The following is a 13,651-nucleotide window of genomic DNA, read 5'->3' on the forward strand; positions in this document are numbered from 1 at the left end:
CAGCTGTGCTAGTAAGAGGGTTTGTCATGATTTCTCAACCAGGAATTTCCCATTTTATTATTGGGAAAGATCTTGGAGACTGCTTGCAATATTAAGTTTTAAAAACCCCTTCATTGGGTCATTTAAAATAGTGCTATTTATCTCATGTTTGTGGGCGAGTTTGAGAAGCATGTGGATGAGAAAGCCTCATATAATATTTTCTTCGGTCCAATTACCTTGAATATTAGCTTGAGCACTGTTAAGTGCCCTGAGGGAATATCAATGTCTTACATACTTTTGAATTATCAGCACCTAACCCAGGTCCTGACACTTAACGTTTAATAAATAATAAATAATGATGAAGGTAACTCTCATTTATTGCACACTTGATACAGACACAGTGATAACTTCTTTATATGAATCAGACCATTTTATTCTTATTTTGTATTTGTTTATTTTTTAGAGACAAGTTCTTTCTGTGTTGTCCAAGCTGGAGTGCAATGACATAATCATAGTTCACTCTAATCTCAAACTTCTGGGCTTAAGTTATCCTTTTGCCTCAGCCTTCTTGATAGGTGGGACTCCCAATGAGACATCATACCAGCTTGTGTGTGTGTGTGTGCGCGCGCGCGTGCGTGTGTGTCGGAGGGGTAGATATGAAGTCTCACTATGTTGTAAGGCTGATCTCCAACTCCTGGTCTCAAGTGATTGTCCTGCCTTGCCCTCCCAAAGTGCTGGGATTACAGGTTTGAACCACGGCACCCATTTCCCGTTGCATTCTACAATAATTTCACTACAATGTTACCAAGAAATTTAACAACTTGTTAATATTACAGAGCTACCAAGTAAGATTTGAACCCAAGTCTTCCTCTAAAACCCATACCATCAACCACTTCACTAAAATACCTCTGTGTTTGGTGAGTGAACAACAATAACGTTTCTTATTTATCAATTACTTTCTAGGCCAGATTATTTACATATATTATTTAAACAACACAATTCTGCTTCAAAATATGGGGTGTTTGTTATTCTCCTTGTCCAAGGAGGAAAAAGAGAAAGAGATTAAGTAATGTTTAACTAAAGCCATTGAGCAACTTCAAACTAGCAAGTCATTACGTGAGATTCTAACTTGAAAAATCAATTTAATTAATATCACATTATATCTCTGTTCCACGCTGTCTCTAAAAGAAAGAGGAAAAAAAAAAAAAAACAATGAGAGAAGAGAGTAGGATCGTGTGTGTGTGTGTGTGTGTGTGTGTGTGTGTGTGTGTGAATATTGGTGACATTGAAAGTGAAAGTAGAGCAGGGTTATTTCAAAATAGGAGTAATTCTAGGAAATCAGCTGCTTTTTCTCTTCTCAACAATAAAATCTATTGTTTATGTCAGGGAACCATAAAATAGCTCCAGGAACAATTGAATCTTTGTGAATTATGTATAGTTTAAGGGTAAATGAAGATGAATACTTGTTTATTAGCTAGAGGAGCCCTTTTTTTTCTAAGTTTCTGGCCCTTCCTTCACTATGCTGAACATTGTAATTGCCCTGTGAGCCAAAGGCAGTGACTTCATTCCGGGGTGATTATCGTAGGTGAGAAGCTTGAGGAAACAGGAACCATGTGCTGTCCAGTCCCTCAAAGAGGACAGAGTGAATTCAGACAAGTGTGCATGTTCTTTCTAATTCAGTGACTCCCTTCTGCACTGGTTCTAAAATTGTGTCCTTTATTTTGAGAGCTCTAGAAATTGGGAATACAGTGAGGATATGGTAAATTGGGGCCATATTAGAGGGTAGCTTATGTACTTAGCTCACACCTGAGCTTATGTGGTGGGTTTTGTGCTTGGAAATAAAGATAAGTTGATGAAGAAGACCTAGCATCTGAGATCAAAGGTAGTAGACAAGGGTAAACAGGCATTTTCAATGTTACAATTATATAACATCTTCAATGGTAGGAGTGACAAAATGGTGCTATGGCAAAACCAAGAAGGGCATCTCATCCAGCCTTGGAAAGTTAGGAAGTAGGACACTTTAAGGATGAGCAGGGGCTGAGAAATAACAGATATAGGGTGAGGAAGCAGGGTTTTAAGAAATCTTTGCCCCTTTTGCAAAGGCCCTCAGTCAAAAGAATATGCCCAGCTTATGGACTTATAAGGAGTTTGAGTTCATTCAAGTACTGAGAACTAGAAAGCCAAAACAAATTCCTAAAATGTTGAGCTGAAAAAAAAATTTCCTTCTACTTCATCGTCTTTATAAATGTGGGACAGCATTTAGAGACCATTCCAAGAAACATCCCAGGGGACTTTGTATCTGAAAATATACTTTGGAATAAACTTTGAAATCTTTATTGAAAAGTCATAATAAAAATGAAATTAGGATGCATGTCCTGTGCCCTTTTTAGTGCCTTGTTCTGATGAGCTGGCTTTTCCTGTTGAGCTGACTTATGCTATTTCTAGTGGTATTAATCACTTCTTCCTATCATGGAAACTCTCCCATCCAATCATTATTATTTTGTTTTTATTTTAATAATTGTTTTTATCCATGTTTGAATACATATCCTTAATACATTCATATAAAATATTAAAGGCACAGAAGATCACAAAGTATGCTTTCTTTGGTGGATTAGCATATAAAAAGTACTTTCGGCTCCCTGAGAGGCTGGATGGAGGTGGAGGCTATGTGCTCGTGGTGTTGGTGGAGGTGCTACAATAGAATGTAATTTACTATGGTGCTGAGGTTACCCTGGTTAATGCTTCCTGCATGAAGAGGACAAATGTATAGAAAGCCTCAAGAGAGAGGGACAAAACCATATTGCCAAAAGAGTGAAAGACTTCTGGAGTGCACAAATCAGAGGAATTTTTTCTCACTTCATGATGCCTTGGAAGAGGAAAGAACAAGAAATTTTCATAAGAATTTGCAATCAGTGCTTGGCCTCCCAAAATCTTGAAAGAATTAGATCAAAGATCAAATCCATGCTGCGGCAGCAATTCTTTATAACTAAATGGAGCTCCCTATATGGAATGCAAGAAAAGAAGACTTTATAAGTAGTATAGAATCCTTTAATATATCATTTTTTTCAACTAAGTATATTATATTTGTGTTCATCTTGACAATCTTATCTTTGTTTCGCTTTTGATATGTCTGACAACCCAGTTTAAGAGTGATTATTCCAGTCCTTGATAATAGAGTCCTTGTAGTGGATTTGGAGTTATGAAATACAAGTTGAGGTCATAACTTGACAACCTAACGGATGATCTTGGGCAAATAGATTAATCTTCCTATCTTCCTTTTATTATCCATAAACCGAAGATAACATTTGTCCTTCAAGGTTATAGTAAGAACTAAATGAAATCTGTATTTGTTAACCTAAAGCACTCAACAAAGACAATAAATATAACATTAATGCAATCAATTTTTATAAAAAAAATAAAGGCACAGAAGAATATATGATGTGAAATGAGTTATCTTCTCATTTCTCACCTCAAACATTCAGGTTCATCCCTGCTGTGACCATGTATACTAGATTATTTTCTATTTTTCCAGAAGGAGATAATAATATATGCACACATTTATTATTTTCTAAATTCAGTGGTAGTAATTATACATGTTTCCTGCATCATTTTTTTTTTTTTTTTTTTTACTTATGATACATCTTGGAGACTTCTCATATTAGTTCAAATAGAGCTTCTCTCTTCATTTTAGTAGCTGTAGAGTATCCCTTTACAAGTATTTCCCAAGATTTCCCTTATCAGTACCTGAAAGAGGGACTTTAATGTTTTTTTTTCAGTCCTTTGGCATTACAACAATGCCACAACATAAATACTATTACACATAAAATTTTCGACTTGAGTAAATCAATCTATATGATAGATTTCTAAATGTGGAAATGCTAGATCAAAAGTATGTGCACTTAAATATTTCATATATGATTCCAGCAGTTCACACTCTTATTAGCAAATATGAGACACTGACAATATCCTCAAACCCTTGCCAGCTCAGTGCCCTGTCAAACTGTTCTTTCATGCCCATGATAAATTGAAGCAAGAACCTCATAGTTTTTCTTTGCACGACTTTTATTGTCAGTAAAATTAAACATTTTTATCATATTTTTGCCTGTTTAAAATATGTGGTGTTACTCTCTTCTCACTGATTTACAAGAGCTAATTATAACTTAAATTATCTCTGTGACTATAACATTAATTGAAAATAATTTCTTCATCTTACCATTTGTCTTTTTGCTTTATTTAAATCTTTTCTAGGATAATTTTATCTTCTAACTTGTTCACCATTTCTATTAATTATTACTTCAGTCAAAATTAAGTTTGTTTTTATGAACTTCAGGCCATAATATTCTTTGAAATTTGCTTTTTAATTTTAAACTTTTCTTAAATGAAACTGCAATAACACATATACTTTTAAAATGAGCAACAGTGTTACACCATTTTAACAAAAGAAACCTCATTTCATAATTTTCTTACCAGGATTTCTCAGCCTATTACATAAAAGAGCTAAGAATTTTCATCCCTAAATCAACTAACTTAGCAGCCCCAGGTAGCACTGCAATAAACATATTGCCAGCCACATCAAGAATCTGTGAAAACACTGAGGGCTCTTCATTTTCAGCTGCTTCAATCTCTTCTTTCAGTCGATTAATCTCTTCATTTAACGACTCAAATATCTCTTTGAATCCTTCAGTAAGTGGTTCTTCTAGGACCTATAAAAGTAAAAGAGCCTACTTTGGAAAATTCCCAATTTTTAAGAGTCAGAGTTTTGTATTTAACAATTTCATTAAACACATGTCCATTTCTCTAACATCTTAGAAACTCTTTGATGGGTTTGTCTGACATTTCAGACGACTGGACCTGAATAGTGGGAGTATCCATGATTTACACCTTTGTGACATTTCCTCAGCACCATCTCACTGGAGGTAGGGAGGAATTTTGTTCCAGCACAATGAATGCCCTTCAAGAGGGAATGCAGATTTAATTCTAATTGATTCCCCTTTTCACCAATGTAGCAAGGTCATGCTCATCTAGCAAATAATGGGGACTGCTGACCCTGTATAAAACACAGGTTGTCAAGTTCCAGGTTGGGACAAGGAATATATTTTACTGTAGTTGTATAGGATGGGCCAGGCAGATACAGAAACAAATGGAGCAATTTGAGATCATTCAGTATCATTTCATATTAAGCCAAATCTGATACTTTCATCCAGATGGATCTATTTTGGGTCCTTTTGATGGTTGTGCCAAGAATCCTAAGGGCTGGTGGACTAAGGTCCTAATTAATTGGGGCACAGTGAGACCATCCTATAATCACCACAAACAGCAGCCCAGCACCCTGGGGGATGTCATGTGTACTCTCCAAAGTCTAACGTGACAGAAAGTGCTGGAGTCTTGTAAACTTACAGACTTCAGTAGAATTCACATGTATTTGAAATTTAAGTGAAATATATACCTTTTGTGTTTCCTTCTGGAATCTTGACTGAGCTTAAAATTTTGGCCCTTCCCTAACTGAGGAACTGGCATTGTGCCTCAAGCACTGCCAAGCTTCATCCAGACTCACCTTCAGCTTATGACTCAGCATCTTTCTCAGCTCTCTCATATAGTTTTCCCTTTCCCTCTCCATCTTCTTCTTAAGTTGGGCTATGTTTTCCTGGAAGCTTCTCTCTTGAGCCTCCATCATTTGCTGCTGTTCCTTCTGTTTTTGTCTTAGCAGCTCCTGTTCCTTCTCAGCTGCCTCCTTCTTAGCCTGCTTAGCTGTTCCACAGAGGTTTTACAGAGGGAAGAAAATAACAGTCAGGTGGAAGAAGAACCATGATGGCTAAGTATATGGAGTCAGGAAGAGCTTCTCCCATTGAGAGAACAGACCATAGAGAAGACGGACAAACTCCAGGCAGGACTTCAGAAGGAAGGCATTGAGAGTGGATGAAGGAAGGATGCAGACCCAAGGCTGAAGGGAGAGGAAGCTGGGAACCTTGCACAGGTGAGGTAAATTGGTGTGAAGTGGCCCACTCTCACCAGGGACCTCTAGAATCCTAGCTTTAAGAGACCCCACAACTCCCATAGATGTTTGAGCTGGCAAAGACAGCTGCTTGGAGAGTTGGTAGGGACAGGACTCTGGCCCGTGTGGAGCCTAGATATTTGGCACAGGAATGGCTGCAGTGGAGCACAACAAGGATCTCCCATCCCCCAAGGCTTGCCCTGCCCAAATATGTGGCTTTGGCTTTTGCCAACTATTGGTCCTGGATAGAACTGGGCTATCTTGCCTGTGGGATGGGTCCAGTATGATCTGAGCATCTCCAAGTCTGCTAGCCTCTCTCATGGTCCCCGCCTAACTGCATCCACTTAAAGTGCAACGTCAGATGCCAAACCGAAGCACTTTCCAGCAGCCATCACCATATCTTCTTTGCTGACATACCCTACCTAACCATCATAGAGCTTCAGCAGATGGGCTAACACCAGCGTGCACTCAATGCACCCTCTCCCCAGTGTTTTGCTGGCACACACTCGCTTGCAGCCTCTCACCACCACTTTGCTGGTACACACACCTGTGCAGACCCTGTCAACATGCCACCACCAATGCACGTGCGCAGAACCTGCAGCACGACTGCCCTGCTGCTGCTGCTGCTCACCCATGACCTTGGACCCCGCTGCCACTGCTCTGAGAAAGTACTTTTGCCAGCACCCCTCATTGGCGTGTTGTTGCCAGTTAACCAGGAACAAGTTGCCCCCTGCAGCACAGCAGGTGCTTAACCTAGAGGGACCAGAGAACAAAGCCATGGGCCTGGTCCCAGCCTACTAAGGTTCAAGCCCCCAGCCCAGGAGTGCTGATCTGAGCCTTGGCCCCTTGAAATCATCCAGAAAAAAACAACTTGGTCAAACGAACCCAACTTATACCAGTTGAATCTTCAAGAGAATAAAATAATATAAAAGCCAGAAACCCATAATAGAAACAGAAACTTCAAAGACGAAAGGAGTATCAGCCCACACAGATGAGAAAGAAAAAGTGAAAGAACTCCGGCCTTTTACCTCCAAATGAGTCCACTAGCTCCTCAGCAAGAGTTCTTAAACAAACTGAAATGGCTGAAATAGTAGACATGGAATTCGGAATCTGGGTAGCAATGAAGATTATCGATATTCAGGAGACAGTTGAGATACAGTCCAAGGAATTGAAGGAATTCAGTAAAATAACTCAAGAGCTAAAAGTTGAAATAGCTATTTTAAAAAAGAGCCAAAATGATTTGATAGAGCTGAAAAACATGCTACAAGAATTTCATAATACAATCAGAGTATTAAATGTAGAATAGACCAAGACTAAAAAAATAATCTCAGAGCTCGAAAATGCATTTTTCAATTCAACTTAATCAAACAAAAATAAAGAATAAAAAAGAATGAACAAAATCTCAGAGAAATATGATATTGATATTATGTAAAGAGACCAAACCTATGACTCATTGGCACCCGTGAAAGAGAGGGAAAGATAGCAAGCAATTTGGAAAACATATTTGAGGATAATGCCCATGAAAATTTCCCCAATCTCACTAGAGAGGTTGACATTCAAGTTCAGGAAATCAGAGAAGCCCTGTGAGATCCTATACAAGATGACCATCCCCAACACATGTGAGATGGTCATCAGATTTTCCAAGGTCAGCGCAATAATAATAATAATAATAATAATAAAAGGCAGCTTGAGAAAAGGGGCAGGTCTTCTACAAAGGGAATCCCATCAAGCTAACAGTGGAACTTTCAGAAGATACTCTACAAGCCAGAAGAGACTGGGGACCTATATTCAGCATTTTTACAGAAAAGAAATTCCAAGGAAGAATTTCATATCCAGCCAAACTAAGGTTCATAAGAAAAAAAAAAATCCTTTTTAGACAAGCTAATGCTAAGGGAATTTGTTACCACCAGACCTGCCTTACACAAGCTGCTGAAAAGAGCGTTAAACATGAAAATGAAAGACCATTATCGGCCATGACAAAAGCACACTTCAGTACGTGGATCATTGACACTACAGAACAACAACAAAATCAAGTGTGGATCAAACCCACACAAATCAATATTAACTTTGAATGTAAAAGGGCTAACCACCCCAGTTAAAGGCACAGAGTGGCAAGTTGCATAAAGAAATAAGATCCAACTGTCTTCTATGTTCAAGAGACCAATCTCACATGCAATTACACCAATAGGCTCAAAGAAAAGGGATGAAGAAAAATCTATCAAGCAAATGGAAAACAAAAAGAGCAGAGGTTGCTATTCTTATTTCGGACAAAACAGACTCCAAACCAATAATAACCAAAAAGGATAAAGATGGGCATTACATAATTGTAAAAGTTTCAATTCAACAAGGAGACTTAATTATACTAAATATGTATGCACCCAATATTAGAGAACCCTAGAGTCATAAAACAAGTTCAAAGAGACCTATGAAGAGACTTAGATAACCACACAATAATAGTTGGAGTCTTCAACACTTCACTGACAATATTAGACAGATCATTTAGGCAAAAAACTAACAAAGATATCCAGGACCTAACTTGACACTTGACCAAATGGACCTAACAAACATCTACAAAACACTCCACCCAACAATAACAGAATATACATTCATCTCATCTGCACATGGCACATACTCTAAAATTGACCCCTTGCTCTGCCATAAAGCAATTCTTAACAATTTTTTTTAAAAAAAACCCAAATAATACCAATGCTCTCAGACCACAATGCAGTAAAAATAGAAATCAACACAAAGAATATCTCTCAAAGCCATATTATTACATGAAAATTAGAAAATATGCTTCTGAATGATTTTGGGGTAAACAGTGAATTTAAGGCAGAAATAAATTATTTGAAATTAATGAAAACAAAGATACAACTACCAGAATCTTTGAGACACAACTACAGCAGTGTTAAGAGGAATGTTAATAGCACTAAACAACTACAGCAGAAAGTTAGAAATATCTCAAATTAACAATCTAACATTACACCTTGAGGAACTAGAAAAACAAAAGTGAACCAAGCACAAAGCTAGCAGAAGACAAGAAATAACCAAAATCAGACTTGAAGTGAACAAAATGGAGACAAGAAAAACCATACAACAGATCAATGAAAACAATGGTTCTCTGGAAGAATAAATAAGATGGATATACTTCTAGTTAGACTAATAAAGAACAAAACAAGAGAAGATCCAAATAAACGCAATAAAAAAATGACAAAAGGGACATTGCTACCAACTCCACAGAAATACAAAAAATCCTCGGAGACGATTATGAACACCACTATGCACACTAACCAACACTAACCAAGAAACCTAGAAGAAATGGATAAATTCCTGGAAACATACAACCTCCCAAAAGTGAACCAGGAAGAAATTGAAACCTGGAATAGTCTAATAAGAAGTTCCAAAATTGAGTCAGTATTAAAAAGCCTACCAAGCAGAAAAAGTCCTAGACCAGACAGATTCACAGTCAATTCCACCAGACATAGAAAGAAGAGCTGATACCAATTCTACTAAACTATTCCAAAAAAATGGGGAAGAGAGAATCTTTCCTAATACATTCTATGAGGCCAGCATCATTCTGATTTTAAAAACCTGGCAGAGACACAACAAAATAAGAAAAATGCAGGGCAATATTCCTGATGAACATGGATGAAAAAATCTTCAACAAAATACTAGCAAACCAAATCCAGCAGCACATTAAAAAGCAAATCCACCACTGTCAATTAGGCTTTATTCCTGGAATGCGAGGTTGATTCAGCATATGCTAATCAATAAATTGATTCCTCACACAAACGGGACCCAGAACAAAAATCACACGATCATCTCAGTGGGCACAGAAAAGGCTTTTGATAAAATTCAATATTTCATGTTAAAATATCTCAACAAACTGGGCCTCAAAGGAACATACCTCAAAATAATAAGAGCCATCTATGAAAAACCCACAGCCAACATCATACTGAATGTGAAAAAGCTGGAAACATTTCACTAGAGAACCAAAAAAGGACAAGGATGCCCACTCTCACAATTCCCTATTCAGTGTGGTACTGCAAGTCCTAGTCAGATAAATCAGGCAAAGGGGAAAAAATAGTTATCCAATAGGAAGAGAGGAAGTCAAACTATCTCTCTTCATAGACAATAGAATTCTGTACTTAGAAGACTCCATACTTTCTGCCCAAAGGCTCCTCCATCTAATAAACTTCAGCAATGTTTCAGGATAAAAAATCAATGTACAAAAATCAGTAGCATTTCTACACACCAATAATGTCCAAGTTGAAAGTCAAACTAAGAACAGAATCCTATTCACAATAGCCATTGTGAATAACCAAGAATAAAATACCTAGGTTTAATCAGGCAGGTGAAACATCTCTACAAAGAGAATTCTAAAACACTGCTAAAAGAAATCTGAGACTGTACAAACAAATGGAAAAACATTCCTTGCATATGGATAGGAAGAATCAATGTTGTTAAAATAGTCATACTGCCCAAAGTGATTTACATATTCAATGCTATTCCTATCAAACTATCCATGACTTTTTTAAAAATAGAATTAGTAAATATTCTAACATCCACATGCAACAACAACAACAACAAAAAAACTTGAGTAGCCAAGGCACTCATAAGCAAAAAGAACAAAGCCAGAGACATCACACAACCTGACTTTAAACTATATTACAAGACTACAATAACCAAAATAGCATGGTGCTGGTCAAAAAACAAAACAAAACAAAACAGACACATAAACAAATGGAAAAGGTTAAAGAAAGCAGAAATAATACCACACACCTACAACTATCTGATCTTTGGTAAAGCTAACAAAAAAGCAATGGAGAAAGAATGCCCTACTCAATAAATGGTGCTAGGTTAACTGGCTAGCCATGTGCAGAAGATTGAAACTGGACCCCATCTTCTCACTATATACAAAAATCAACTTGACAGGAGTTAAAGATGTAAATGTAAAATTTAAAACTATAAAATCCCCAAAAGAAAACCTAGGAAATGCCATTCTGTACATAGGCACTGGCAAAGATTTCATGATGAAAACTTCAAAAGCCACGGCAACCAAACAAAAAATTAACAAGTGGGACCTAATTCAACTAAAGAGCTCATGCGCAACAAAGGAAACTATCAACAGAGTAAACAGACAACCTACAGAATGGGAGAAAATATCTGCAAACTATGCATCCGACAAAAATCTAATATCCAGAATCTATAAGGAAGTTAAAGAAATTGAGAACAAAGCAAATAACCCCATTAAAAAAACAGGCAACGGACATTAACAGACATTTATCCAAAGAAGACATACACATGGCCAGCAAGCATATGAAAAAATGCTCAACATCATAAATCATTAGAAAAATGCAAATAGAAACCACATGAGATATAATCTCATACCAGTCAGAAGGGCTGTTATTAAAAAGTCAAAAAATAACAGATGCTGGCATGGTTGCCAAGAAAAGGGAATTCTTATACACCACTGGTGGGATTGTAAATTAGTTCAGCTTCTGTGGAAAGCAGTTTGGAGAGTCCTCAAAGAACTTAAAACAGAACTATCATTTGACCCAGCAATCCCATTACTAGGTATATACCCAAAGGAAAATAAATCATTCTACCATAAAGACACATGCATGTGCATGTTCATCGGTACACTATTTGCAATAGCAAAGATGTGGAATCAACCTAAATGTTCATCAGTGGTGAACTGGATAATGAAAATGTTGTACATATATGCCTTAGAATACTACACAGCCATAAAATGAATGAAATCATGTTCTTTGTAGCACTGTGGATGCAACTGGAGGTCAATACCCTAAGAGAATTAATGCAGGACTAGAAAACCAAATACCACATGTTCTTACTTATGAGTGGGAACTAAATATCGAGTACACATGGACACAAAGGGTCCAATAGACACAAGGACCTACTTGAGGGTGGAGGATGGGAAGAGGGTGAAGATTGAAAAACTACCTATTGGGTACTGTGCTCATTACCTGGGTGATGAAATAATCTGTACAACAAATTCCCATGTCACACAATTTACCCATGTAACAAACCTACTTGTGTACCCTCTGGACCTAAAATACAAGTTGGAAAGAAAAAAAAAAAAAAAAAGGAAGTAACAGTCTTGTCTGAGTTCTATTCTCCTGAGTTCAGAGGCCAAACTGACATTGTAAAAAGCACCAAGGTGGGGAATTGAGAATCTCTGAATTCTCCCACTAGCCATGTCAGCAAGAGCATGTTTAAGAATGTTGTGGGAAGAAACTGAGTGGCTGAATGTTCAATCCCAACTCCCCTTGTTATTTTCAGTTTTAGCAGAGCATGTGTTCCCTATAAGAAGAAAGCTCCTGGTAGAAGGAAAATCCTTTTTTCTGAACATCAAGAGGGTATTACGAGAACCTACCCATTTGCCTGAAAGCTGAGCCCTGCCCCTGTACCTGCTATGGCTTTCTCTCCAGCAGTGAGGGCTTTGTCTGACTGCAGGATGGATTCCTCTATAACCACCTGTGACTGCAGGAAGCTCTGGAGGACCTCGTTTGCCTGAAGAATCAAGAAGGAGCAAAGACCTGTCAGGCAGCAGAAATCTTGCCTTGTGATAAGGAAATTACTGTTCAACAAAGCCACAAATCTAACCTTGTAAACCTCACATTATTCTTAAGATTCCACAGCGGTTTCTTTCTTTCCACAGCCACAACAAAACGTCCAAGCTCTTTGTTGAGGCATGAAAACCCTGTGCAGCAGCCTCCCTCATGCCTGTCCAGCCTCTTTGCCCAGGGATGCTGCTCACCACCCCCCTCAGGGTGCAGACAACCAGATTTCTATGCAGTTCTACAAACCCACATCCTCCATAGTTTGCATTATTTGCTTTCTTTTTTCTTCTGCCTGAAAGCCTGTCTACCCTTTTCAAATTAGGATAACATCCATTGATACTTTACCTAATAGCTCTTACCTCGCTGGAAGCTTTTCTAGTCTAATTATTAATTAATTAATTAATTAATTAATTAACTTTTGATCACTGTTAAGAATGTTGATAATAGTTCACTAAAAGTAAACAATGTATTCAAATTTAATTTAAAAAGTTAAAACCTTAAAAAGATGGAACAGGTAACTATTTGGTCTATTTACAGGAGTAGCGGTGAATATAATGGGAAATTAAACAGTTGAGAAACTTTTTTTTCTTTTTTGAGACAGTCTCACTCTGTCACCCAAGCATAAGCTCAGTAGTACTATGACTTCAACCTTGAACTCCCAGGCTGAGTGCTGCTGCCTCAGCCTCCTGTGTAGCTGGGACTGCAGATGTGTACTAATTTTATTTTTTATTTTTGTGGAGATGGAAGTCTTGTGATGTTGCTCAGGATAGTTGCAATCTCCTGGTCTTAAGCAATCCTCCTGCCTTGGCCTCCCAAAGCGTTGGGATTATAGGTGTGAGCCACTGTACCTGGCCTGAGAAACTTTAAGAATTTGAAACTCTAAGGGAGTAACATGGTTGTCCAAAATGGGAAATTAACAATCATGGAAAATACAACACTGCATAGACTTAACAGTCACACATGGGAAGGAAAAAAAGGCATAAATATCTCAGCCAACATGTGATTAGTGACTGAAATTTGGGTGGGTGGGGCCCAACACAGAAGGAAGGACCTAGGCATTTTTTGATTGTTATTTTCCTTGTTTCCTTCTTTCAAA

At 37.7% G+C, this 13,651-nt stretch overlaps 1 protein-coding gene across 1 annotated transcript in view; it reads right to left on the reverse strand.

Moving 5' to 3' along the window:
* Positions 1-3,587: 3,587 nt before the first annotated feature.
* LOC101017417 (guanylate-binding protein 7) overlaps positions 3,588-13,651 on the reverse strand; it is a 46,358-nt gene continuing 36,294 nt past the window's right edge. Inside the window, exons 9-11 of the mRNA XM_003892161.5 lie at positions 12,403-12,505; positions 5,534-5,727; positions 3,588-4,682 (exon numbers count right to left, since the gene is read on the reverse strand). Of these exons, the coding sequence (XP_003892210.3) occupies positions 4,464-4,682; positions 5,534-5,727; positions 12,403-12,505 (516 nt within the window). The 3' untranslated portion in view covers positions 3,588-4,463. The remainder of the gene's footprint in view (positions 4,683-5,533; positions 5,728-12,402; positions 12,506-13,651) is intronic.

The sequence above is a fragment of the Papio anubis genome, chromosome 1 (assembly GCF_008728515.1).
Source record: "Papio anubis isolate 15944 chromosome 1, Panubis1.0, whole genome shotgun sequence".
In the NCBI taxonomy this organism is placed as follows: Eukaryota; Metazoa; Chordata; class Mammalia; order Primates; family Cercopithecidae; genus Papio; species Papio anubis.